Here is a 24,785-nt window from a genome sequence, read left to right as displayed (position 1 = left end):
ACTGAGCAACCTGGCCAGAGGCAGACCATGCAAGGCTTAGCAGACCTCACTGAGAAATCTAAACCAGCTTTGGGCACCCAGGCTGTTAGTACTGAGTAGTTAGTATTGAGCAGGAGGAATGAAGGCTCTGAGAAAACAGCTAGTCAAAGTTATCTGGTGCTAAACCAGATTCACATCTAACCACACTTTTTGTGTCCTGATTATAAGGACAGTGCTTTTGTGTGCCAGTTCTCAAACCGAGCAACACACAGATGTCCTATGCATTATTATTATTTTAGAGAGGGAAGGAGGGAGTGTGGATGGAAGGGAGAGCCCGTGAGAGTGAGTGAACTTCATTCAGTGTGATATAGGCTGGGCCTGAACCTGGGTTACACAAATGGTAAAGCAGTGAGCTATTTTACTAGCCTACAGAAGCTCTCTAAAGGCCCCCTGTGTATCTGTACATTCCTTGAGCCTCCTGTTATCATTCAGAAAGATCTCTGCCGGGAGTCAGGCGGTAGTGCAGTGGGTTAAGCGAACGTGGTGTAAAGCACAAGGACCGGCATAAGGGTCCTGGTTTGAGCCCCAGGCTCCCCACCTGCAGGGGAAGTTGCTTCACAGGCGGTGAAGCAGGTCTGCAGGTGTCTATCTTTCTCTTCCCCCTCTGTCTTCCCCTCCTTTCTCCATTTCTCTCTGTTGTATCAAACAACGATGACCTCAACTAAAACAACAAGGGCAACAAAAGGGAAAATAAATAAATAAAAAAAATATATATATATAAATAAAGATCTCTGCCTCAAACACACACTAGTGAGCTGGGGAGATAGGATTATTATGCAAAAGACTCTCATGCCCAAGACTCCAAAGTCCCAAGTTCAATCCCCTGCACCACCATAAACCAGAGCTCTCAGTAAAGAAAAACACAAACACTTGAAAATCAAAATCAAGGATCCAAGTTCTGTAGCAGTTAAATGACTTTGAAGGGAATCTGGCATATTCGTATGATACTGTTTTAGATGACAAAATTAACACAATAAAAAAAAAGAATCAGTGAAATAGTATATCATTTTAAAGTAATATTTTCATTTAAAAATATTTTATTTATTCATTTTTTAATGAATGAGAGATTGAGAGAGGAAGATACAGAGAGACCAGAGCACTGCTCAACTCTGGCTTATGGTGGTGCTGGGGATTCAACCTGGGACTTCAGAGACTCAAACATGAAACTCTTCTGCAGAACCATTATGATGTCTCCCCAGCCTGTGATAGACTTTCATGCCTGATGCTTGGGGGCTCCAGGTTCTATTTCTGGCACTACCAAAAGCCAGAGCTGAGCAGTGCTGTGGTAAAAACTACTACTAATAAAATTACAAGCAAATATGAGAGAGCAGCCACACAGGTCTCTGTGAATGCCTAAGCAGATCTGTGTTATAATAATACTGTTCAGTAACACTTTGTTTACCCTACTTTGGGCAGGAGGACTGGGCTGCAGATTCTGCCCGAGAACACAGTAAACCCTGACTGAAGGAAGGGGCTGTATTAAAGGCCTCCTTATGCTGTAAGTCAATCATCTCATTCTCCTACTTTTCACTGAGGAACAAGCTCACAGATGGATAGGGACACCTGCTAAACCAGCTGCATCAGCCCTGAAACCAGAAAGGGAGAAGACATAGTGAGAGGACAGGAGTGGTTTCAACTATTAGGGGCATTACAGCTACCCTCTGTGTAGACCAGACTCAGAGATCCAAGAAGTATTTGGGTTCTGTCGTGGGTTAAGCATAGGCTGGTCCCATCAGCACATACACACAGCAATAGTCATGCAATCAAACCAGCAGAACCAGAACAAAGTCACCAGTTACCAGCAGTGATCAAAGAAGGTTGAGGAGGTTCGTGCTGACAAAGCTAGTTGAGCAGTGTTTGATTTGGGATGTATTTACCTAAGAAAATATACAACAGTCCAGCACCAAAGTTCACATTGAAACCCTGCTGTGGCCTTGGCTGGCTGTCTCTCTGCAGTGTTACTTCTCTGGAGCACAGAGGTGAGTTCTGTTTATAACATTTCTGCAGATCCTAAGTTGTTATTTTGGTGGTCAGCACAGGGTAGATGGTGCACTTTTATGTCTATGAGTTTAAAAGTTTTTCTATATTATTTTTAGAAGTGGAAAAAAGTTTTTATTTGAAAGTCTGTCTATGACAATTCTGTCAGTTATACTATTGGTACAGCTGAAAAAGTTGGAATGGGAAAGTATTGTCCTGGTGTTGAGTATTTTCATTGGATGACTGCACTGTCATGAAATAGGAGAATATCCTTGTTCTTGCGCATTCCATCTTGACGTATCAGAATTAGCAATCAGATGGACACAATAAGTGGCCTACTCTCAAATGATTCAGAAAAAAAAGTAAATGTGTGTGCCTGTGTGTGGACAAAAAAAAATACACACGTGTGAAGAGAGAATGAAAAAGCAGCTGTTCTAAAATGTAGAATCCTAATGGGCTTGGGAAAAGGGCTATTCTATTATACTTATTTATTTATTTAATTTTACTACAGCACTGCTCAGCTCTGGTTTATGGTGGGGCAGGGGATTGAACCTGGAACTATGGAGTCTTATATGAAAGTCTGTTTGCATAACCATTATGCTATCTACTCCCACCCCGAAAAGGGCTATATTCTCTATGCTGTTCTGTAAACTTTCCTGTAAGTCTGAAGCTAATTCAAAATAAAGAATGTCTGAAACAGTAGGCTGCTACTTCTCTTCCATTATATTTGTTCTCTTTGGTCCTGGAGACAGCAGCCAGTTGGGATATGGGAGTTCAGGTCTTATGCTCTAAACCATGACAAAAAACATCCAACCCCAATCCATACAATGAACCTGAGAAAGCACCATGTAAAAACCTCCAAAAAGGGACTTTGAGGGTGGGGGTATAGCATAATGGTTATGCAAAGAGACTTTCATGCCTGAGGCTCTCAAGTCCCAGATTTAATCCCCCACACTGACATAAAACAGAGCTGAGCAGTGCTCTGGTTAAAAAAAAGGGGGGGGGGACTTTGAATGATTTTTTTTTTGCCTCCAGGGTTATTGCTGGGGCTTGATGCCTGCACCACGAACCCACTGCTCCTGGAGACCATTTTCTCCCTTTTGTTGCCCTGTTGTTTTATTGTTGCTGTGGTTATTATTATTATTACTGATGTTGTTGGATAGGGCAGAGAGAACAGAAAGAGGAGGGGAAGACAGAGAGGGGGAGAGAAAGATAGACACCTGCAGATCTGCTTCACCACTTTCGAATTGATCCCCCTGCAGGTGGGGAGCTGGGGCTAGAAATCCTGGTCCTTGAGCTTTGCACTATCTATGTGTGCTTAACCCGCTGTGCTACCACCCAGCCCCCGAGACTTTGAATGATTTAACTTAACAAATAATTCTTCTCTTCCAAGATAGGGATCTAAACTTAAAATATAAAATAGTGTTAAGTTTTTAGATATATTATATAATTTTTGCTATGCCAAGTGGCAAAACCATTTAGGTCTTTAATCTCAATCCCCAGAAAATATGAGAGGGGCAGGAGAGATAGCACAGACAGAAAATGTTAGGGCACTTATTTACTTCTTCTGATAATGGATTAATAAAATAGTTTTATTTTTTCATCAAACAATGTTGGAGCAGGATAGAAGATTTCAAAATATAATGTAAAGATAGCGTTACACTATCTGGACAGCTGGACACAATATACTATCTGAATTAATATCTTCTTCTTCTTCTTCTTTTTTTTTTTTTTATAAAGACAGCCAGAAAGGAAGACAGAGAGGAAGGGAGAATTAGAGAGGGAGAGACACCTGCAGATGTGTTTTCACCACTCCTGAAGCTTTCCCCCTGCAGGTGGGGACTGGGGGCTTGAACTGGGGTCCTTGTGTACTATAATGTGTGCACTTAACACGGTGTGCCACCACCCAGCCCCTGGATGAATGTCTTTACCTCTGCCTCCTATCTGATCTCAGATTGCATTTTCCCAAAATCTTACCCTCTGATTTAAATTGTTGTTTTACTATTCTGACATGCTAGGGCTTCATATGTGCATGATTCTTCTACTCTTGGCTTTTTTTTTTTTTTTAAGTTTAAGATGGACAGGGAGAGAAACAGAGCCAGAATGAGGAGAGACATCAATCACACTACCCATAATGCATGGTGTACCATGTGGTACTGGGGGCTCAACCCCAGATCCTCAAGCAGGGCAAAGTGTATGATCTACAGTGAGCTATCTCCTGGCTCCTAACCTTATTTTTATCTTAGAATGCAATGTGTAAGTCCAAAAGAGCAAGGAAACTTTTACCAAGTTGTTCAATTTGTACTTTTCTAATTTTTCTTTCCATATACATATGGAAAGAAAAAGTATATATATATAGAGAGAGAAATACCAGAGCACTGCCCAGCTCTGGCTTATGGTGGTATGGGGGACTGAAGCTGGGACTTCAGAGCCTCAGGCATGAGAGTCTCTTTGTATAACCATTATGCTATCTACCCCTGCCCCTTTCCTAATTTTCCTTTTTCTTTCTTTATTTTAAAAATATTTATCCCTTTTGTTGCCCTTGTTTTTTTATTGTTTAAGTTATTATTGTTGTTATTGATGTTGCTGCATACCTGCTTCACTGCCTGTGAATCGACACCCCTGCAGGTGGGGAGCCAGGGGCTAGAACCAGGATCCTTATGCAGGTCTTTGCGCTTTGTGCCATGTGTGCTTAACCTGCTGCGCTACTGCCTGACGTCCCTCCCCTTTTTTTTGAGTGTGGGAATTGAACCTAGGAACTCTCACGTGCAAATCCTGTGTGTTAATATTACCACTATGTTATTTCCCTGTCCATCTAACTTAAAAAATATTTACTTATTAATGAGAGAGAAAGAGTGAGAACCAGAGCATCACTCTGGTACATGTGATGGGGAGATCAAACTTGGGACCAAATGCTTTAATGTTCAAAGCTCTTCCCACTGCATCACCTCCCAGGTAGTACATTTAATTTGAGAGAGAGAGAGAGGGAGAGAGAGATGGGAGGAGAGGGGAGGGGAGGGAAGAGGAGGGGAGAGGAGGGGAGAGGAGAGGAGAAGAGAGAAGAGAGAAGAGAGAAGAAGAGAGAAGAGAGGAGAAGAGAGGAGAAGAGAGGAGAAGAGAGGAGAGGAGAAGAGGGAAGGGAAGGGAAGGGAAGGGAAGGGAAGGGAAAGGAAGGGGAGGGGAGGGGAGGGGAGGGGAGGGGAGGGGAGGGGAGGGAATGGGATGGAATGGGATGGAATGGAATGGAATGGAATGGAATGGAATGGAATGGAATGGAATGGAATGGAATGGAATGGAATGGAATGGAATGGAATGGAATGGAATGGAAGAGGGAGGAGTGCAGTACTACTCAGCTCCGGCATAAAGTGGTATCAGGACTGAGGCTATGGCTTCTGTAGTCTCAGGCATGAAAATGGCAGTACTCTAGCAGGCTGAGCTATTTCACAGCCCCCTTTCTGAGTAATGCCATGAATATCTATGTCTCAATTATTATCATTTTTTGCAAACTAGGCCCAATTCTATTTGTGGTCACAGGTATTAGAAATAGTTTAGCACAGCGTCAATAGCTTACCCACAACCAGGAAGTGAGCTAAGTGAGAAAGACAAAGCTATTTGGCAGGCAAAGTTGCTTTGACAACTTAAATTAAATCCTTCCTTGGAATCAGGCAGGGAACAGATAGACAGGCTTATCATGGGAATGTATTTAAAATTTATCTTGTTTGTTAAAGTCCGAGGGAATGACCCTTAGACTTTCAGCCAGCGTTTTCTGACTCCCTCCTCACACACCTTCCAGACCTCAAGGTGAGATTATTTCTAACTCTCTCCTAGAAGCAGTTAAGTAGAAAAGATTAAGTTACTCCAAACAGCAATGGGAGCTGAGTAACAACGGAGGGGGAAAAAGTTAACCTGCAGTAAACTGTATAATCTCATAGAGGAAAGAGGCAACCAGGACACATTTCACTAGGCTCTCACCCAAGGGGGAGTTTCTGAGTTACAGACAAGGTCCAGATCTTAAGCAAACTATACAACCTCAATAGATGACACAGATTTCACATCTTTAGAATGCTTTTCACAACATGAGGCTTCTATACACTTTTCAACATCTTTACTCAAGGCTCATCTCTTGGTAAAGTTTCTCTGAATCACAGCTTTAAGCTTTAAGCTGTTGGCAGGACTCAAACGAGAAAACTTGCTTTACTGGTCATTTATACTTCTAGTTCTTTCCTTTCTTTTTTAAAGGCAAAGAAGGAGGGGGGGAAGAGTGACCATAGCACCAAAGTGTCCTTCCTTTAGTGAGGTGGGGTTGGGCTTGAATCTGAATCACACTTGTGGCAAAGCAGCACATTAACCAGGTGAGCTATTTTGCCAGCCATGTGCATCTAGTTCAATGAATGAATAAAGAAATGAAGGAAGGGGCGGTTGGGAGGTAGTGCAGGGGGTTGAACGCACATGGTGCAAAGCGCAAAGACCGGCTCGGTTCAAGCCCCCAGCTCCCCACCTGCAGGGGGGTCGCTTCACAAGCAGTGAAGCAGGTCTGCAGGTGTCTATGTTTCTCTCCCCCTCTCTGTCTTCCCTTCCTCTCTCCATTTCTTTCTGTCCTATTCAGTAACGACAACATCAAGGGCAACAAAATGGGGGAAAAAAATGGCCTCCAGGAGCAGTGGGCAGTGGGGCAGTGGAGCAGTGGATTTGTAATGCAGGCACCGAGCCCCAGCAATAACCCTGGAGGCAAAAAAAAAAAAAAAAGGAGGGAAGGAAGGGAGGGAGGAAACAGGAGGAAAGAAAACTCTCCTCCTCTGCCCCTGCATTCTAGAATGTAAGTTTAGCAATTAAAAAAATTTTTTTTATCATCTTTATTTATTGGACAGAGATAGTCAGAAATTGAGGGTAGGGGAAGATGAGAGAGAGAGAAAGAGAGAAAGAGAGAGAGAGATTTACCTGCAGCCCTGCTTCACCACTTGCAAAGCTTTCCCCCTGCAGGTGGGGACTAGGGGCTTGGACTTGGGTCCTTGCACATTGTAACATGTGTACTCAAAAAGGTGTGTCACCACCTCTCCCCCCCCTTTTATTTTTTTTTTTACCAGAGCACTGCTAAGCAGGAGTTATGGGGGCTAGGAGGTGGCCAGGCAGTGGTGCACTGGGTTAAGTGCACATAGTACTAAGCCCAATGACCTGAACAAGGATCCTGGTTTGAGCCCCCAGCTCCCAACCTTCAAGGGGGTCACTTCACAAGTGGTGAAGCAGGTCTGTAGGTGTCTTTCTCCCCCCATCCAGTAAAATAGAAAAAATGGCTGCCAGAAGCAGTGGATTCACCAAACCACTGGGGTTTGGAGAAAATCCTGGAGGCAAAAAAAAAAAAAAAAAAAAAGAGTTAAGGATTAATTCTTGGAATTAAAGAATGTTAGGTATCCGTTCATCTTCACCAGACTCACTAAGAGTCCTAAGAAAGTTAAGGGCGGGTGCTTCAAGGGCATTTTCTGGAGTCATAGTCATAGTGAAGCTGCCATGTGAGCATATGAGGTGGGGAGGGCAGTCAGCTAGGTGGACGCTAACCACCACAGTGTGCTTCCCCCCCCCAGCTCTGCCAACATGAAATGCCTGCTCCCACCCCTCATCATTTCTCTCATTCTCACATCTGTGTGTGGGAATAAGAAGCTGGTGGATCCGCTTGAGGAAGGAAAGGATCCCCAGTGGGGAGAGTTAAATAAAAAAAACCTGAGCATGCCCCTTTTCCCTGCTGACTTCCACAAGGAAAACACAGTCACCAATGAGTGGATCCTAGAGGGGGAAGAGGATGAGGACTATTTGGATCTGGAGAAGATCTTCAGTGAAGATGATGACTACATAGATATCATTGATGCTGTTTTGCCAACAGATTCTGAAGCCAGCTCTGGAAACATCCTGCAGCTCTTTCAAGGCAAGAGCAGGATCCAGAGGCTCAATATCCTCAATGCCAAGTTTGCTTTCAGCCTGTACCGGGCACTGAAGGAGCAGGCCCACACTTACGACAACATCTTCATAGCCCCAGTGGGCATTTCAACTGCCATGGCGATGCTGTCCTTGGGCCTAGAGGGGGAGACTCATGAACAAGTGCACTCAGTTCTGCACTTTAAGGACTTTGTCAATGCTAGCAGCAAGTATGAGGTCGCAACCATTCATAACCTCTTCCGGAAGCTGACTCACCGCCTCTTCCGGAGAAATTTCGGGTACACACTGCGCTCAGTCAATGATCTTTATGTCCAAAAGCAATTTCCAATCCTGGATAAGTTCAAAAATAAAGTAAGAGAGTACTACTTTGCTGAGGCCCAGGAGGCTGACTTCTCAGACCCTGCCTTCATATCGAAAACCAACAACCACATTCAGAAGCTCACCAAGGGTCTTATAAAAGATGCTCTGGAAAATATAGACCCAACTACTCAGATGATGATTCTAAACTGCATCTACTTTAAAGGTAAGGCTTAGCTTCACATTTCTCAAAACTCACATATGCCATACTCTTTTATAGGTATGGACTGTAGGCTAAGGACTTTATTCTAGCTCTGGTTTATCTAGGACACCAAGACACATGGTCATCTCAGAGACAGGGATGGCTGATGTAGTGGTGACAGAAGCTGACTTACCTGCCCGTAACCGCAAGTTTTATGCTCACTAAATAGCCACCACAAATTCACAACGTTGTCACTACTACTAGGGCCCCCATTTTTTGGGGGGGGGAGGGGAAAGGGTGCCGGGGATCAAATTCAGGGCCTGTGAAGCTTGTACTCCCCCACTGAGCTACAACCCTGGTTCCAAACATTTCCATTTTATAGGACCACGGCAGCACAAAGTAGTAAAACGATGAGCCAAGGGCACAAAGCCAGCCAGAGGCAGAGTCCAGCTAGCCCTAGCTGGGCCATCTCTAAAGCTTTACTCTATTAGAAGAAGGAAAGCTCTATCACCTGATAGAGCACACACTTTACCTGGTGTGAAAACCCAGGTTTGAGCCCCCAGTCACTGGATGAGAGCAACATGAGTGCTGGAGCACTGGAGTGGTAGAGCAGTGCCTCTCATTCCCTATTTCTCTGATTAAAAAAAAAAAAAAAAATCCTCTGGGAGTGGCAGAAAGATTAAGGCACAGACGAGCCCTGGGCCTAGAAGCCAAATGCTCTACCAACTGCAACATTCCCCAGCTATGAATTTAGTGCTTTTTATTTCCTTCCCTAATTGTCAGTAAGCAGAAACATGGACAAAAGGATAAAAGAGAGTGTCTGAAAACTGTTTGGTCTGTATAACTGACACAGTTCTTCCTTTTCAGCATACTTGTATCCTTTTTTTTTTTTTTCCCCCTCCAGGGTTATCGCTGGGGCTCAGTGCCTGTACCACAAATCCACTGCTCCTACAGGCTATTTTTTCCCTTTTGTTGCCCTTGTTTATTGTTGTTGTTATTATTATTGTTGTTGGATAAAACAGAGGAAAATCAAGAGAGGAGGGGAAGATAGAGAAGGGGAGAGACAGATAGACACCTGCATACCTGCTTCACCGCATGTAAAGCGACTCCCCTTGCAGGTGGGGAGCCGGGGGCTCAAACTGGGATCCTTCTGCTAGTCCTTATGCTTCATGCCATGTGCGCTTAACCCAGTGTGCTACCACCCAGCCTCAGCATACTTTTATTCTAATGGGAAGGTGGGGAAATAATTATTTTATTATTATTTTTTAAATAATTTAACTTTTCTAAAAAATATTTATTTCCTTTTTGTTGCCTTTGTTTTTATTGTTGTTGTAGTTATTATTGTTATTGATGCCATCATTGTTGGATATGACAGAGAAAAATGGAGAGAGGAGGGGAAGACAGAGAGGAGAGAAAGATAGACACCTGCAGACCTGCTTCACCACTTGTGAAGTGACTCCCCTGCAGGTGGGGAGCCAAGGGCTCAAACTGGCATCCTCACGCTGGTCCTTGCACTTTGTGCCACGTGCGCTTAACCCGCTGCGCTACCACCTGACTCCCGGAAATAATTATTTTTAGAGAAACTGTTTTGGGCCATGTACAGAAGCTTCTCTAAAGGAAGACATTCCTTTAAAGGACCCCTGTAATCCTAGAAGTAAATGAACAAGGATACATGAAAATTAAGATTGATTCATTTTTTGTTTATTTATTGTTATTATTTAGTTTACCAGAGCACTACTCAGCTCGCTTATGGTAGTGTGCAGGTTGAACCTGAGGCCTTGGAACCTCAGGCATGAAAGTCTTTTTTTGCATCACCATTATGCTATCTCCCCTGCCCTGGAATGCTATTTTATTATTTGTTTTAAACCAGAGCATAGTTCACTTTTGGCCTATGATAGTGCCAGGGATTGAACCTGGCACTTTGGAGTTTCAGGTATCAAAGTCTTCTGCAAAACAGCTATGCTATCTCCCTGGCTCCAGACCTCTACATAGAATGTTCTCACTGGTGAACTGGGAGGTGGCACGATGGAGAAAGCATTAGACCCCAAAGCACAGGCGTCCAGAGTTTGATTCCTGACAGCAAATATGCCAGAGTGATGCTAGTATGTGAGTGCATTCTTTCTTTCTCAACAAAGACAACATATATATATATTTAATTTTTATTTATAAAAAGGAAACACTGAGGGGGTTGGGCGGTAGCGCAGCAGGTTAAGTGCACATGGCGCAAAGCGCAAGGACCGGCAGAAGGATCCCAATTTGAGGCCCTGGCTCCCCACCTGCAGGGGAGTCGCTTTACAGGCGATGAAGCAGGTCTGCAGGTGTCTGTCTTTCTCTTCCCCTCTCTGTCTTCCTCTCCTCTCTCCATTTCTCTCTGTCCTATTAAACAACGAATGACATCAACAACAACAATAATAATCACAACAAGGCTACAACAACACAAGGGGAGAAAAAAGAAAAAAAAAAGGCCTCCAGGAGCAGTGGATTTATGGTGTAGGCATCGAGCCCCAGCAATAATCCTGAAGGCATAAAAAAAAAAAAAAAAAAGGAAACACTGACAAAACCATAGGACAAGAAGGGTACAGCTCCACATAATTCCCACCACCGGAAACTCCCCGTTATCCTATCCCCTCCCGATAGCTTTCCTGTTGTTTAAAAGATAACCTTTTTAAAAGGAGATAAACAAAAAAGTGTTCTTAATGGGATCTGAACTTGAAGATCCACTTCACTCTATGAACTTAAGCGAGTTGAAAGGCAACCTTTTGTTGCTATAATACACAAACTATTCTCTGCAAGAACTAGTAGGTACCAGCTAGCATTAGTCACCAGGCTTAAGAGACAATGATTCTGGCAGCTTAGCTCCAACTTAATCTACAGCAGCTAAAGGAACTGAAGGACAAAGGCCCTCTCTTGGTTGCTGCTGTAGTGGAGTCAGTTTCTTAACTACCACCTCCTCACCCCACCACCTCCCAAGAGCTGTGCCAGCTCTTTCTTTCTTTCCTTCTTCCTTCCTTCCTTTCCTTCCTTCCTTCCTTCCTTCCTTTCTCTCTCTCTCTCCCTTTCTTACGACAAGAGGGGTACAACTCCACACACTTCCCACCACGAGATCTCCATATCCCATCCCCTCCCCTGATAGCTTTCCTATTCTTTATCCCTTTGTGAGTATGGACCCAAGGTCATTGTGGGTTGCAGAAGGTGGAAGGTCTGGCTTCTGTAACTGCTTCCCCGCTGAACATGGATGTTGACTGGTGGATCCATACTCCCAGCCTGACAGGCAGGCATTTTAATGGATGGGCCAAGAAAGGCAGAAGAAGCCAGGATACTAGCTCCAGATCAAGGCTGAGGTTCTAAAATATTTGGATGAAAACATATACACCCTTTTTATAACTGGTTATCAGCACATGTTTTAGAAGTGATCAAACCAGCCCAAGCCCTGGTTTTCCTGCTCCTTATTCATGTGAGTGTGGGCAGGTCGTAAGTCTTCACCTTTATCACGGAGATGACAGCACTGACATCAACATGTGGTGAGAGCTCAATCATTTTGAAGGAGCAGAGCTACAGACCTCAGTGTTATATATTGAACTGTGTGTAGGACTGCTGGTAACATTTAGCTTTATAAGCAACTGACCTACACTTACATTTTATTATTATTATTATTTTAAGAATTTATTTATTCATGAGAAAGATAGGAGGAGAGAAAGAACCAGCCATCACTCTGGTACATGTGCTGCCGGGGATGGAACTCAGGACCTCATGCTTGAGAGTCTAGTGCCTTAACCACTGCGCCACCTCCCAGACCACTACACTTACATTTTAAAACAGCTAGTGGAAGGTATTTGTGCAGCACTGAAGCTCTCAGTCCTACTAGCTTGTGGGCCAGCCCTGGCCACCAAGAGTCCTTGCTTGTATCTGGCGGGCCAGCTATTCAGGAGCAGGAGGAGAAGCAGCAGCAGCAGCAGCAGCAGTCATCTCTGCCAGTAAGAGGCTGAAGAAATAACTAGCACCATCACCTTACAGTCTCCTGACACACAGTAACCAGGATCACACCCAAGTGTGAACATGAAAGTTAATAATGTGTGTTCTTTTCTCATTGCATTGGAATGGTCACTTAACTTAGTGCTAGGAATAGAGGAGATGAGATGCTGCAAACACCTAGGCGTTCATGACTACTTAACAAAGGAAGAGTTGAAGCATAATTTTAATCTCCAGATCCAAAATATGTTGTTATTATTATTTTTTTGCCTCCAGGGTTATCGCTGGGGCTCAGTGCCTGCACCACAAATCCACTGCTCCTGGAGGCCATTTTTTCCCCTTTGTTACCCTGGTTGTTTTTATCATTGTTGTGGTTATTATTATTATTGCTATAGATGTCGTTGTTTTTGGATAGGACAGAGAGAAATGTAGAGAGGAGGGGAAGACAGAGAGGGGGAGAGAAAGATAGACACCTGCAGACCTGCTTCACCGCCTGTTAAGTGACTCCCCTGCAGGTGGGGAGCCAGGGGCTCGAACTGGGATCCTTCTGCCGGTCCTTGCGCTTTGTGCCACGTGCACTTAACCTGCTGTGCTACGTACGGCCTGACTCCCCCCAAAATATGTGATTATTAACACACACACACAAACACACACACACACACACACGAGAGAGAGAGAGAAAAAGAGAGAGAGAAGGGGGGGGGAAGAGTGCCACTCCACTAGATGCAGGGCTGGCTCAAAGCCAGGCTTCACATATGCAAGGCATATAAGGCACATATTCTACAAGCTGTGCTATCTCCCTGACCCTATTCACTTGAGATATATATATACTTTAAAAATGATTTTATTACCTCTGGGTGACATTTTCATTTATAGTGACATTTATATACACATACATATTGGGGCCAGGCAGTGGCACACCTGTTTAAGCGCACACATTACAGTGTACAAGGACCCAGGCTCAAGTCCCCTGGTCCCCACCTGCAGAGGGAAAGCTTCAGAAGTGGTGAAGGAGGGCTGCAGGTGTCTCTCTGTCTCTCTCCCTTTCTATCTTCCCCTCCCTCCTAATTTCTTTCTGTCTCTATCCAATAATAAATGAAAATATTAAAAAATTACACATACATATGAGATTTATGTATATGAGATGCACTCTTGAAGCTTTTGATAAAACCCAAATCTCTATCCCTAATTAATTTACAACTCAAGAGTAGCAGACAAGTAAATTTAAAAGTTTCCTTTTGATGACAATGTCCATTATCATTTGAACAGGAGAATTAAAAAATTATTTATTATTGATAGAGACAGAGAGAAATTGAGAAGGGAGAGGGAGACAGAGAATGAAATAAAGACACCTGCAGCCCTACTACACCACTCATGAAGTTTTATTCCTGGCAGGTGAAGGCCAGGGCCTTGAACCCGGGTTGTTGCCCACTATAATGTGTGTACTTAACCAGGTGTGCCACTGCCTGACCCCAGTGGAAGAAATTCTTAGAAACTGTCTTTATAAATTTTGGTACAGTTTTATCCTGCAATGAAATAAATTGTATCTTTGTAACAGCTTGTAATGACTGAAGCACATGTTGTCATAGGTACTGACAAAACTTAACTGGCATCAAAAATACTCGTCAAGGCCAGGTGGTAGTGCACCTGGTTAAGTGCACACATTACAGTGCTCAAGGACCCAGGTTCAAACCCCTGGTCCCCACCTGCAGGGGGAAAGCTTCACAAGTGGTGAAGCAGGGCTGCAGGTGTTCCTCTCTCTTTCTCTCTACCTCCCCTCCCTCAATTTCTCTCTGTCTCTATCCAATAATAAATAAATAAAAGAAAAAAAAATACTCAAGTCTATGTGGATTTTATTTTTATTGATTTTCCCCTTGCAGTCTTCCTTTTTACTCAAGAAAAAAGCCCCATGGACAAGGACAGAGCTTTTGTTGTTGCTTTGCTACACTTTGGTACATTGCTGTTCATTCCTTAATCTAGCAGCATCCTTAGCTTGTAGCATTCGGTGGTCTTCACTTGATATATATATATATATATTTATTTTTCCCTTTTGTTGCCCTTGTTGTTTTATTATTGTAGTTATTGATGTCATCATTGTTGGATATGACAGAGAGAAACGGAGAGAGGAGGGGAAGACAGGGGAAGAGAAAGGTAGACACCTGCAGACCTGCTTCACTGCTTGTGGAGCGACTTCCCCTGCAGGTGGGGAGCCAGGGGCTCAAACTGGGATCCTTACACTGGTCCTGGCACTTTGTGCCACATGCGCTTAACCCGCTGCGCTACCGCTCGACTCCCACATTTAAAAAAAATATTTATTTATTCCCTTTCATTGCCCTTGTTGTTTTATTGTTGTAGTTGTTATTGATGTCATTGTTGTTGGATAGAACAGAGAAAAGTGGAGAGAGGAGGGGAAGACAGAGGGGGGAGAGAAAGACCGACACCTGCAGACCTGCTTCACCACCTGTGAAGCGACTCCCCTGCAGGTGGGGAGCCGGGGGCTCAAACCAGGATCCTTAAGTTGGTCCTTGCCCTTTGCGCCACGTGCACTTAACTGGGGTGCTATCACCCAACTCCCTTCACTTGATACTTTTAAGACAGGTTTTTATTTATTTAATTTTACCAGAGTGTTGCTCAGCTCTGGCTTACAGTGGTGCTGGGGGTTGAACCTGGGATCTCTAGAGCTTTAGGCATTAAAGTCTTTTTGCAAGAACCATTATGCTATTTCCCTAGTCCCCTACTGCTTTAATTTTAATACCAAATGTTATAACCATTTTGTAAAGAATAGTAAAGGAAGAGGTTGCACTCAGGAGGTAGCTGGAAGGAAAAGATCCCAGGAGACACATGACAGTTCCAGCAGAAGGTGCAAGGGCAGAAGGTAGGGGAGGCCTGACCCGCAGAGTAAATATCAGGAATAATTTGTCACTGGCACAGCCTAGGGGTACTGAAAGCTCCCTAGAGCCTCTTGCGGACCTCATCCCAGATGCCCTCCTCACCAGCTAGAACTCTTGGACAGTCTACTATGCTGCTTTGCCTGTTTCTCCATCTGTAAATGGGGCACATAATAAAAAGCAGTCACCTCATACGGTTTCAAGGGAGAGAAAACCAGGTACTATGGGAAAGGTGCTTAGAAGATGGCTGACACACTATCACTTCTCAACTAACAGCTATCCAACATGACTATTTTCAATTGTCTGAGAGGTAAAGTGGACCTGGGCTTATTCCTGGATACACAATGTTGCAACCAAATCTAAATGAAGACTTTTGGACAGGGAGATAACATGCAGTAAAGTGCATGCCTTAAAATGTGAGAGGTCCTGGTTTCAAACCCTGACACCACATGTGAGCACCAGAGAACAGGGGAAGCTCTAAATATAATGGAATGGTGCTGTGGTGGCTTTTCCCCATCTCTGACTCTCATTCTCTAAAATAAAATAGAATGGAAAATCAACCCAGCAGTAGAGAAATCATGTGCAAGGCCCTAGACCTTAATGGAAAAAAAAATGCTCTCGATGGCAGCACTGCATCACCAACATGTCTTGCCAGTCACTACAGAATCAGAGTGTGAGGGGTAAGAGCCATCAACAAAGGCTCAGAGTCACTCATTTTACATAGAGAAGCCCAGGCAAATCAGGTGTCTGGCCAGGGTCAAGAATCCAGCTTACAGTCTGTTCCAGTCAATTTAACCTATCAACTATTATCACACTTCCTACAAGTGTATTAGTTTTCTGACTCAGAAGCCTCTAAAACAATGGTTCTCAAACTGTGGTTCCTGGACCAGAAGTATCAGCATCATGGTATCAGCATCACATGAGAACTTGTTAGAAATGCAAATTCTCAAGGACTGGCGTAAGGATCCCCGTTCGAGCCCCTGGCTCCCTGCCTGCAGGGGGGTCGCTTCACAAGTGGTGAAGCAGGCCTGCAGGTCTATCTTTCTCTCCCTCTCTCTGTCTTCCCCTCCTCTCTCCATTTCTCTCTGTCCTATCCAACAATGACATCAATAACAACAACAATAATAACTACAACAATAATAACTACAACAATAACTACAACAATAAAATAACAAGGGCAACAAAAGAGAATGAGTAAATAAATAACTAAACATTAAAAAAATAAATTTAAAAAAAGATATGCAAATTCTTGCGGGCCAGGCAGTAGCACAGCAGGTTAAGCGCACATGTCTTGAAGCTCAAGGACTGGCGGAAGGATCCCAGTTCGAGCCCCTGGCTCCCCACCTGCAGGGGGGTTACTTCATGGGCAATGAAGCAGGTCTGCAGGTGTCTATCTTTCTCTCCCCTTCTGTCTTCCCCTCCTTTCTAGATTTCTCTCTGTTCTATCCAACAACAACAGCTATAGCAACAACAATAACAAGGGTGACAACAAAATAGGAAAAATGGCCTCCAGGAGCAGTGGATTTGTAGTGCAGGCACAAAGCCCCAGCAATAACCCTGGAGACAAAATAAAACAAACAAACAAACAAAAACAAAAAACAGCAAATTCTTGGCCCAAACCAGACCTAGGGGGCAATCAGAGACCCTGCAGTCAGCACAACCCCTCCAGAAGTTTCTGGCACATATTCCTAAGTGAAGAACACACTCTAAAACAACACTTTAAAATGCCCTATTGTGGTTCAGGAGGTGGCATAATGAATAAAGAATTGGATTCTTAAGCATGAGGCCCCAAGCTCAAGCCCTAGTCATGTTCTAGTTCTAATGAATAAACTCTTTTTAAAATATAAAAATCCCTATTCCTGTTACTTCATAGGCTCCTGGGTGAATAAGTTCCCAGTGGAAATGACACACAACCACAACTTCCGGCTGAATGAGCGAGAGGTGGTCAAAGTTTCTATGATGCAGACCAAGGGGAACTTCCTGGCAACTAATGATCAGGAGCTGGACTGTGATGTCCTACAGCTGGAGTATGTGGGGGACATCAGTATGCTTGTCTTGGTTCCCCATAAGCTGTCTGGGATGAAGACTCTGGAGACACAGCTGACACCCCAGGTGGTGGAGAGATGGCAGAAAAGTATGACAAACAGGTACTGTGGCTAAGTTTGTTCTGCTCAGCTAGGGGAGACTGGGGAAGCCCAGATATAGTAGACTCTGGTCATTTTTTAAAAAATCTTTATTATTGGATAGAGACAGAGAGATATTGAGAAGGGGGAGGTAGAGAGGGAAAGAGAGACACCTGCAGTCCTGCTTTACCACTCATGAAGCTTCCACATCCCCCATCAAGTGGGGACTAAGGGCTTGAACGTGGGTCCTTTTGCATATGTGTGTAATTAATGTGTGTAATTAACCAGGTATGCCACCACCAGGCCCTTACTTTGGTCATTTTTTAAAAGTCTTATTGTTGTTATTGATGTCATTGTTGTTGGATAGGACAGAGAGAAATGGAGAGAGGAGGGGAAGATAGAGAGGGGGAGAGAAAGACACCTACAGACCTGCTCCACTACTTGTGAAGCGACACCCCTGCAGGTGGGGAACTGGGGGTTTGAACCAGTATCCTTATACCAGTCCTTGCACTTTGTGGCACCTGGGCTTAACCCGCTGTGCTACCGTTCGATCCCGCTACTTTGGTCATTTTTAAGAAAAAGAGAGGTGGCAGTGTAGATAGCATAATGGTTATTATGTAAACAGACTCTCTCATATCTGAAGCTCCAAAGTCCCAGGTACAATCCCCCACATCACCTTAAGTCAGAGCTGAGTAGTGCTCTTGTAAAAAAAAAAAAAAAAAAACAGAAAGAGAGGGTTGGAGTTAACACAGTGGACTTTCATGTGTGAGACACCAGAGGTCTTAGATCTAATCCCAGCACTACCACAAGTCAGGGCTGAGTAGTGCTTTGTGGGAGGTGGGGTGGGTGGGTGAGCAGGGGGTTGGGTGGTAGCACAGTGGGTTAAAAGCAGGTGGCACAAAGCACAAGTACCAGCGTAAGGGTCCTGGTTCGAGCTCCCGGCTCCCCACCTGCAGGGGAGTCGCTTCACACTCGGTGAAGTGGGTCTGCAAGTGTCTCCCTCTCGCTGTCTTCCCCATCTCTCTATTTCTCTCTGTCCTATCCAACAAAGACATCAATAACAACAACAATAACTACAACAATAAAAAGGGCAACAAAAGAAAAAAATAAATAAAATTTAAAAAAAAAAGGAAGTAAAAGGAGGAAGGGAAGGGAGAGGGAGAAGAGGAGGAGGGGGGAGGAAATGGGAGAAGTTTCCATAATACCAAAGAATTGCTTCAGTGCAACAAAGCTGTGCTGATATAGTCCACATTTCTTGCTTGGTGAAAGGCAATCAGATGACATTTGTGAGAAGTGTATACTCTCCAAAGTGTCCAGAAGTTGGGGACTGGTGATTGACAGCCAACATGACACCTTGGCTCTATCACATAACTTACTTAGGAGGAGTCTCGCTTTGTCATTCCTTCCCCGACTTCCCCCAACTGATTCTGATGGCCACTCCCCCTTTTTTAAAATATATTTTATTTATTGATTGATGAGAAAGATAGGAGGAGAGAGAAAGAACCAGATATCACTCTGGTATATGTGCTGCCGGGGCTTGAATTCAGGACCTCACGCTTAAGAGTCAAGCGCTTTATCCACTGTGCCACCTCCCAGACCACACTCCCCCCTTTTTATCTGATAGGACAGAGAGAACTTGAGAAGGGAAAGGAAGGTTAGAGAGGGAGAAAGAGAGACACCTGCTGACCTGCTTCACTGCTGGAGAACCAGCAGTTTTTCAGTATTTTACCACTCGTGAAGCTTTTCCCTTGGAGGTGGGCTTGAGCCCAGGTCCTCGAGCATGGTAAGGTGTGTGCTCAAATAGGTGCATCATCACCCAGCTTCTTGCTTTATTATTCTTAAAAGAGGCAAGACTACCTGACTTCCCAGGGTCACTGAGAAGTAAACTGAAAAGGGCTGCCTAGCATTCACCATAGTACTGGGATGCTGGGAGGGATATGCCAAGGTCAGGCTTCTTTTCCCTAATCAAGAAACCCTGAGGTTCTCTTAACTGATTAAGAACAGGGCACTTAATGACTCTACTATTATTACTCCACAATAAAAATGACAGCTTCTAAATATTTACCAACATTATTATTGAATCATGAGATAATGGGGAAGTCACATTTCTGTTTAATAGATACTGGCTGGGCCCATACTGAATGAATTTCGGACCAGGAGATAGATAAGTCATGCTTTACCATCAGAAGGCCCTGGGTTTGAGCCCTGATACCACATGGGAGCACCATGAGTGGCACCAGGGGGCTCCACATATTGGAGCAGTGATGTGATTTTCCCCCTAAAGAATAAAAAAATCAGCATGGGGGGGCACTCAGTAGTGGCACTGTACATGTGTGAGGTCCTGGCTCAGTCCCCTAGCTTAACAAAGAAAAAATAAATCTCCTTAAACACACACACACACACACACACACACACACACACACACACACACACACACACTTAATAGAGGTCCAGGAAGTGATAGTGTTGTGTTGGACTCTCGGGCATGAGATCCTGAACATGTGCCAGAGTGATGGTCTGGCTCTCTCTCCCCTTTCTCATTCATAGATCAATAGATTAATAAGCTGAGGGGCAAAATGGAAGTGTTTATTTAGGTAGTCAAGTAGTCATCAAATCTGTTCACATTTTTTTCCCTTAAGAATGTTTCCTCTGCAGGCCAGGAGACAGCCCATCCCATAGAGAACACACTGCCAAGTAAGAAAACCTGGGTTCCAACCCTCAGTTACCACACAGAAACACTATGAAAAGGAGGAATTTTGAGAGCAATGGGGCAGTGGTGGTGCCTCCCCCCACCCCCTTTCTTGCTCTCTACCTGTGGGGATGGGGGGGGGTGGGGGAGAAAGAAAGAAAGAAAAGAAAAGCCAATAAAATAGCCCACTTAGATAGCATTCACTTTTGCCATATGTGTGACCCAGTTTCAAGTCCAACCCTCACCACACTGAAGGGAGCTTTGGTGCTGTGGTGTCTGTGTGTGTCTCTCTCTGCCTATATCTAAAGAGGAAAAAAAAAAGTCAACCAGGAACAGTAAAATTGCACAGGTTCAAAGCCCCAGGGAAGTTCTGATGGGAAAGGAAAAAAAAAAAAAAAAGAAAGGCAAGTTCCTTCAGTTCCTGAATCTTGCCCAACACCATTGCCCAATACCCTCTACCTGAGTTAGGGAATGGCTCTCCAGCCTGCCTCTCCCATACCTCAATCCACTCTGACCTGGCTGCCAGAATAGAATTCCCAAGACAGCTCTTACATACCCTCTCCTCATAAATTCCCCATTTTCTTGGCCTGCCACCCTTTCTTCTCAAGTCTGGCACTGCCTTGCACTTCAGACCCCAGCACAGTGGTTCTGCCAGCCCCTCTTAATACATTTTCTGGGTATCTGCTCACGCAGCAAGGTCATCTCACTTTTCCAGCCATGAGCTGAGTCTAGGTGCAGGCACATCCTCTTGTCCACAGCCCCTCCTAGATGGCTTGTTCTCATCACTTAGGCACTGACATGCTGCCTTTACATTCTTTAAATTTTTGCTGCTTCACACCTACAAACCCTGGGTTGCCCAAAGGAAAGCAAGTTCTTGAGAAGGGGGCCACACCTGACATGTCTTTATTCCCAGAATGTACAGATTTGGCCCTGTGAGATCTATTGGTGCTGTTCATCCACTTAAGAATATGCATTGGAATATTTGTTTTCATGTCTTTTTAAAGACTTATTTACTTGTGAGAGGGAGAGAGTGCTCCTCTGGCATATGCAGTGCTGGGGATCAAACTTGGGAGCTTCTACTTGCAAAGCTCTATGTGACACCATTGCACCACCTCCTGAGTCACTGGCACATACAATTTTAACAAGTCTGCCCTGGTAAATGCAATGTAGGTGGGGGCAGCTGGTAGACATTTGAAGGAAAAATGTGATTATTATTTTTTTAAATTTATTGGGGAATTAATGTTTTACATTCAACAGTAAGTACAATAGTTTGTATATGCACAACATAGAAATGTGATTCTTGTGTGACTTGTGCTTTAATGCAACTGGGTTCCCTTTTCTTCTCTGACCAGAACTCGAGAAGTACTCCTACCTAAATTCAAACTGGAAAAGAACTACAACCTGGTGGAGGCCCTGAAATCACTGGGGGTCACAGCACTGTTTGACAGAACCAGCAACATGGCAGGAATTTCAGACCACAAGCTCATCATCGACCTGGTAACTTTTCCCTCTGTCCACTCTCTGTCCCCACCCCAAGCTCTGCTATCAGCAAAGCCCACCGCATACTTGACCTGACTTCACAGACTGATAGGTACTGGGCCTTTTCTCCTTGGTGTCTGCTGGATACTAGAGGGTGATCTCAGGGAGCACCCTGGGAGTGAGCCCCACTGCTGCTGATACCAGGTACAGGTGCAAGCACACGACTCTGAGATAACTCCTCCTAGCTGAACAGTAAAAGACAGAAAGATACCTGCCAGTTGAATTTAACACACTAACAATAGCCACTTCACAAGCAAGAGAAAATACCAGTCTAAATAATGTGCACACCCCTACTGTGTTTCCTACGACCTGAGAAGGAGGTGAGGCCTGGAGCCACTCACTGCCTTGGCTCATAGACCATTCATACTGTGGACACTGCCAAGAGTTAGTATGATGTGAAAGAATAAAGGTAGGTGTCACTTACTCTACACAGGCTGAAAACACAATTAACATGGCTGACAGGTCATTTTGTCAAAGGTGATTTTGACCAGCTGTGATCTGTCTTTTTTATGTGACCTTCTGAGCATTTCCCTGTAGGAGATGAGACACCACCACTGTATCCCTCTACTTATAAGTGATGCAATTTATCAATGTCATTTTTCCCTTTTGAAACAGTTCAAGCACCAAGGTACCATCACAGTGAACGAAGAGGGCACCCAAGCTACTGCAGTGACCACAGTGGGGTTCATGCCACTCTCTACCCAAGTCCGTTTCACTGTTGACCGCCCTTTCCTCTTCCTCATCTATGAGCACCGTACCAGCTGCCTGCTCTTCATGGGGAGAGTCACCAACCCCACTATGTCTTAAACTATGTCGAGGTCTGGGCATCTCCAGTGTTTGGGGGGCTTAAAGTCTATTTCCATTCTAAAAATGAGAACAGAGATGTTTTGGGATCATGGTTTGTGTGGTTTATGTTACCATTCTGAAACTGAAACCCGTAAGAGAGAAGAAAGTAACAAATGACTCAGAAGCTTGCTGGAATCAATTCTGCACAGTGAATAATGCCTTCACAGATCTAATATACCTAGAGTGTACCAGTGGTTAGCTGGAGGGTTCTCAGAAGTATTCAGACTGACTCACTTCCTGCTTCCTGAGCGCAAACCTGGTGGTGGTGGGGACTGCTCCTTGGGCACTACATTCCCCTACAGTTTCTACCTTGTGCACAAAACCTCTCAACTGGGGCTCCATATCTGAACACAGAACACAAGATGAGCACAGGACAGAATTCCCTCCTCTTCCAAGGATGGTGTACAGCTAGCACCAGCTCTGATGTCCAGGAGAGAAGTGGCATTGAGACATCCCATGGGAGTCCTGAGTACTAAGGACTCTTTCTCTCAAAGTACAACCTTCTGACTTGATGCTAAATGACACCTTTACTCTTATTATCATCTCACTGCTACCCAGAGGACAGTTTGTATACATGGCCATGCCTTACACCCTAGAGGTAAATAAATATAGCCACATTAACTTGTGTACCTGTTATCATTCCTTTTTTTTTTTTTTTTGCCTCCAGTCACTACAAATCCACTTCTGTTTTTTTTTTCTTTTCTTTTCTTTCTTTATTTATTCCCTTTTGTTTCCCTTGTTTTATTGTTGTAGTTATTATTGCTGTTGCTACTGATGTCATCGTTGTTGGATAGGACAGAGAGAAATGGAAAGAGGAGGGGGAGACGGGGAAAAAAGGATAGACACCTGCAGACCTGCTTCACCACTTGTGAAGCAATTCCCCTACAGGTGGGGAGCCGGGGACTGGAGCCGGGATCCTTAAGCTGGTCCTTGCGCTTTGCACCACGTGTGCTTAACCTGCTGCGCTACCGCCCGGCTCCCTCTTTTTTTTTTTTTTTTTTTACTTTTCATTTGATAGGACAGAAATTGAGAGGGGAGGGGAAAATATAGAGGATGAGAGAAAGATAAACACCTGCAGACCTGCTTCACCACTTGTGAAGTGACCCCCCTGCAGTGGGGAGCAGGGGCTTGTACTGGGATCCTTGTGCGGGCCCTTGCGCTTCATACTATGTGTGCTTAACCCGGCGCACCACCACCCAGCCCCCTCATTCCATTTCTTAAAACTCAAATAATTAAGAAAGTCACATTTAACTTCTCAAGGTGGAGATGGAGATGGAGTGTATGTGCTGCAGATTTCTATTCTGCTCCATGGATGAGTGGGCAGGGGGGAGGGGCTCTTCCCTCAGGTAGCTTCCAGACCTCACGGCTTAGCCTAACACATATCTAATCACTGCTGCTCTTACTAAGTGAAAAGGGAAGGTAATTTTTGCTTTTGTCTTTCCCCCTTTCCTTTCCACTATTCTGATAAAGGTAAACAAGAGGGAGGGAGAACGAGACACTGGCAGCACTGCTTCACTGCTCATGAAGCTTCCACCCCTGCAGGTAGGGATCAGTAAGAGTACTTATAGCTAAAAGACTCTGAACTGGGGGTGCTAACTTGGTCTCTCCCACTTGACTTGCTGAAGTTAAAGGCAAACCCCTGTGAACAGATGCCTTTCTATGGGAATTTGGGCAAAACTGTCATTATTTATTTTTCCCTCCTTATTATTATTATTTTTTATTTTGGATAGAGAAGAGAAAAATTGAGAGGGGAGGGGGAAATAGACAGAGACACCTACAACCCTGCTCCACCCCTCATGAAGCTTTCCTCCACAGGTGGGGACCAGGGACTTGAACCTGGGGTTTGTTTATTTATTATAGGATAGAGACAGAAATTGAGAGGGAAAGAGGAGGTAGAGGGGAGGGGGACTAGGGACTTGAACCCGGGTCCAGGACTTGAACCTAGGTCCTTGCATATTGCAACATGTGTGCTCAACTGAGTGTACCACTACTTGGCTCAAGGGTACAGTTTCAAAAGGTTTATGACCTACAAAACATTAGTCCACTAATCTTATTTTACAGGTACCAAGAGAATAAGTAACCTGTCCAAGGTTACAAAAGTTCATTCATGGCATTGGGCAAGAAATTTTAAATAAATGTACAAATGGTTTTTAAGGAGTTGGTGTATCTTATTAAGTGACTACTTTTAACACAGCAGATTGACCAGGTCTCAGAGAAAAAACTAGCAAGCTAGACACCAAGAGAAGGCATTCTATCTGTGATTTTTTTTTTCCAGTCAAAATTGCAGG

The 24,785-nt window shown here is 44.3% G+C and overlaps 2 protein-coding genes across 2 annotated transcripts in view; one reads left to right on the top strand and one right to left on the bottom strand.

Moving 5' to 3' along the window:
* PI4KA (phosphatidylinositol 4-kinase alpha) overlaps positions 1 to 24,785 on the bottom strand; it is a 153,322-nt gene that overhangs the window by 47,826 nt on the left and 80,711 nt on the right. The gene's annotated exons all lie outside the window — the stretch shown is intronic.
* On the top strand, positions 1,881 to 23,118 carry SERPIND1 (serpin family D member 1). Its single transcript, XM_007538397.3, has 5 exons — positions 1,881 to 2,018; positions 7,596 to 8,467; positions 17,174 to 17,447; positions 21,465 to 21,609; positions 22,267 to 23,118. Exons 2-5 carry the CDS (start codon positions 7,606 to 7,608, stop codon positions 22,456 to 22,458), a joined length of 1,473 nt encoding a protein of 490 aa, XP_007538459.1. The 5' UTR covers positions 1,881 to 2,018; positions 7,596 to 7,605; the 3' UTR covers positions 22,459 to 23,118.

The sequence above is a fragment of the Erinaceus europaeus genome, chromosome 1, assembly GCF_950295315.1.
Source record: "Erinaceus europaeus chromosome 1, mEriEur2.1, whole genome shotgun sequence".
Lineage (NCBI taxonomy): Eukaryota > Metazoa > Chordata > Mammalia > Eulipotyphla > Erinaceidae > Erinaceus > Erinaceus europaeus.
The sequence above is the reverse complement of the archived record's forward strand: the minus strand, read 5'-3'. Positions and strand labels throughout refer to the sequence as shown.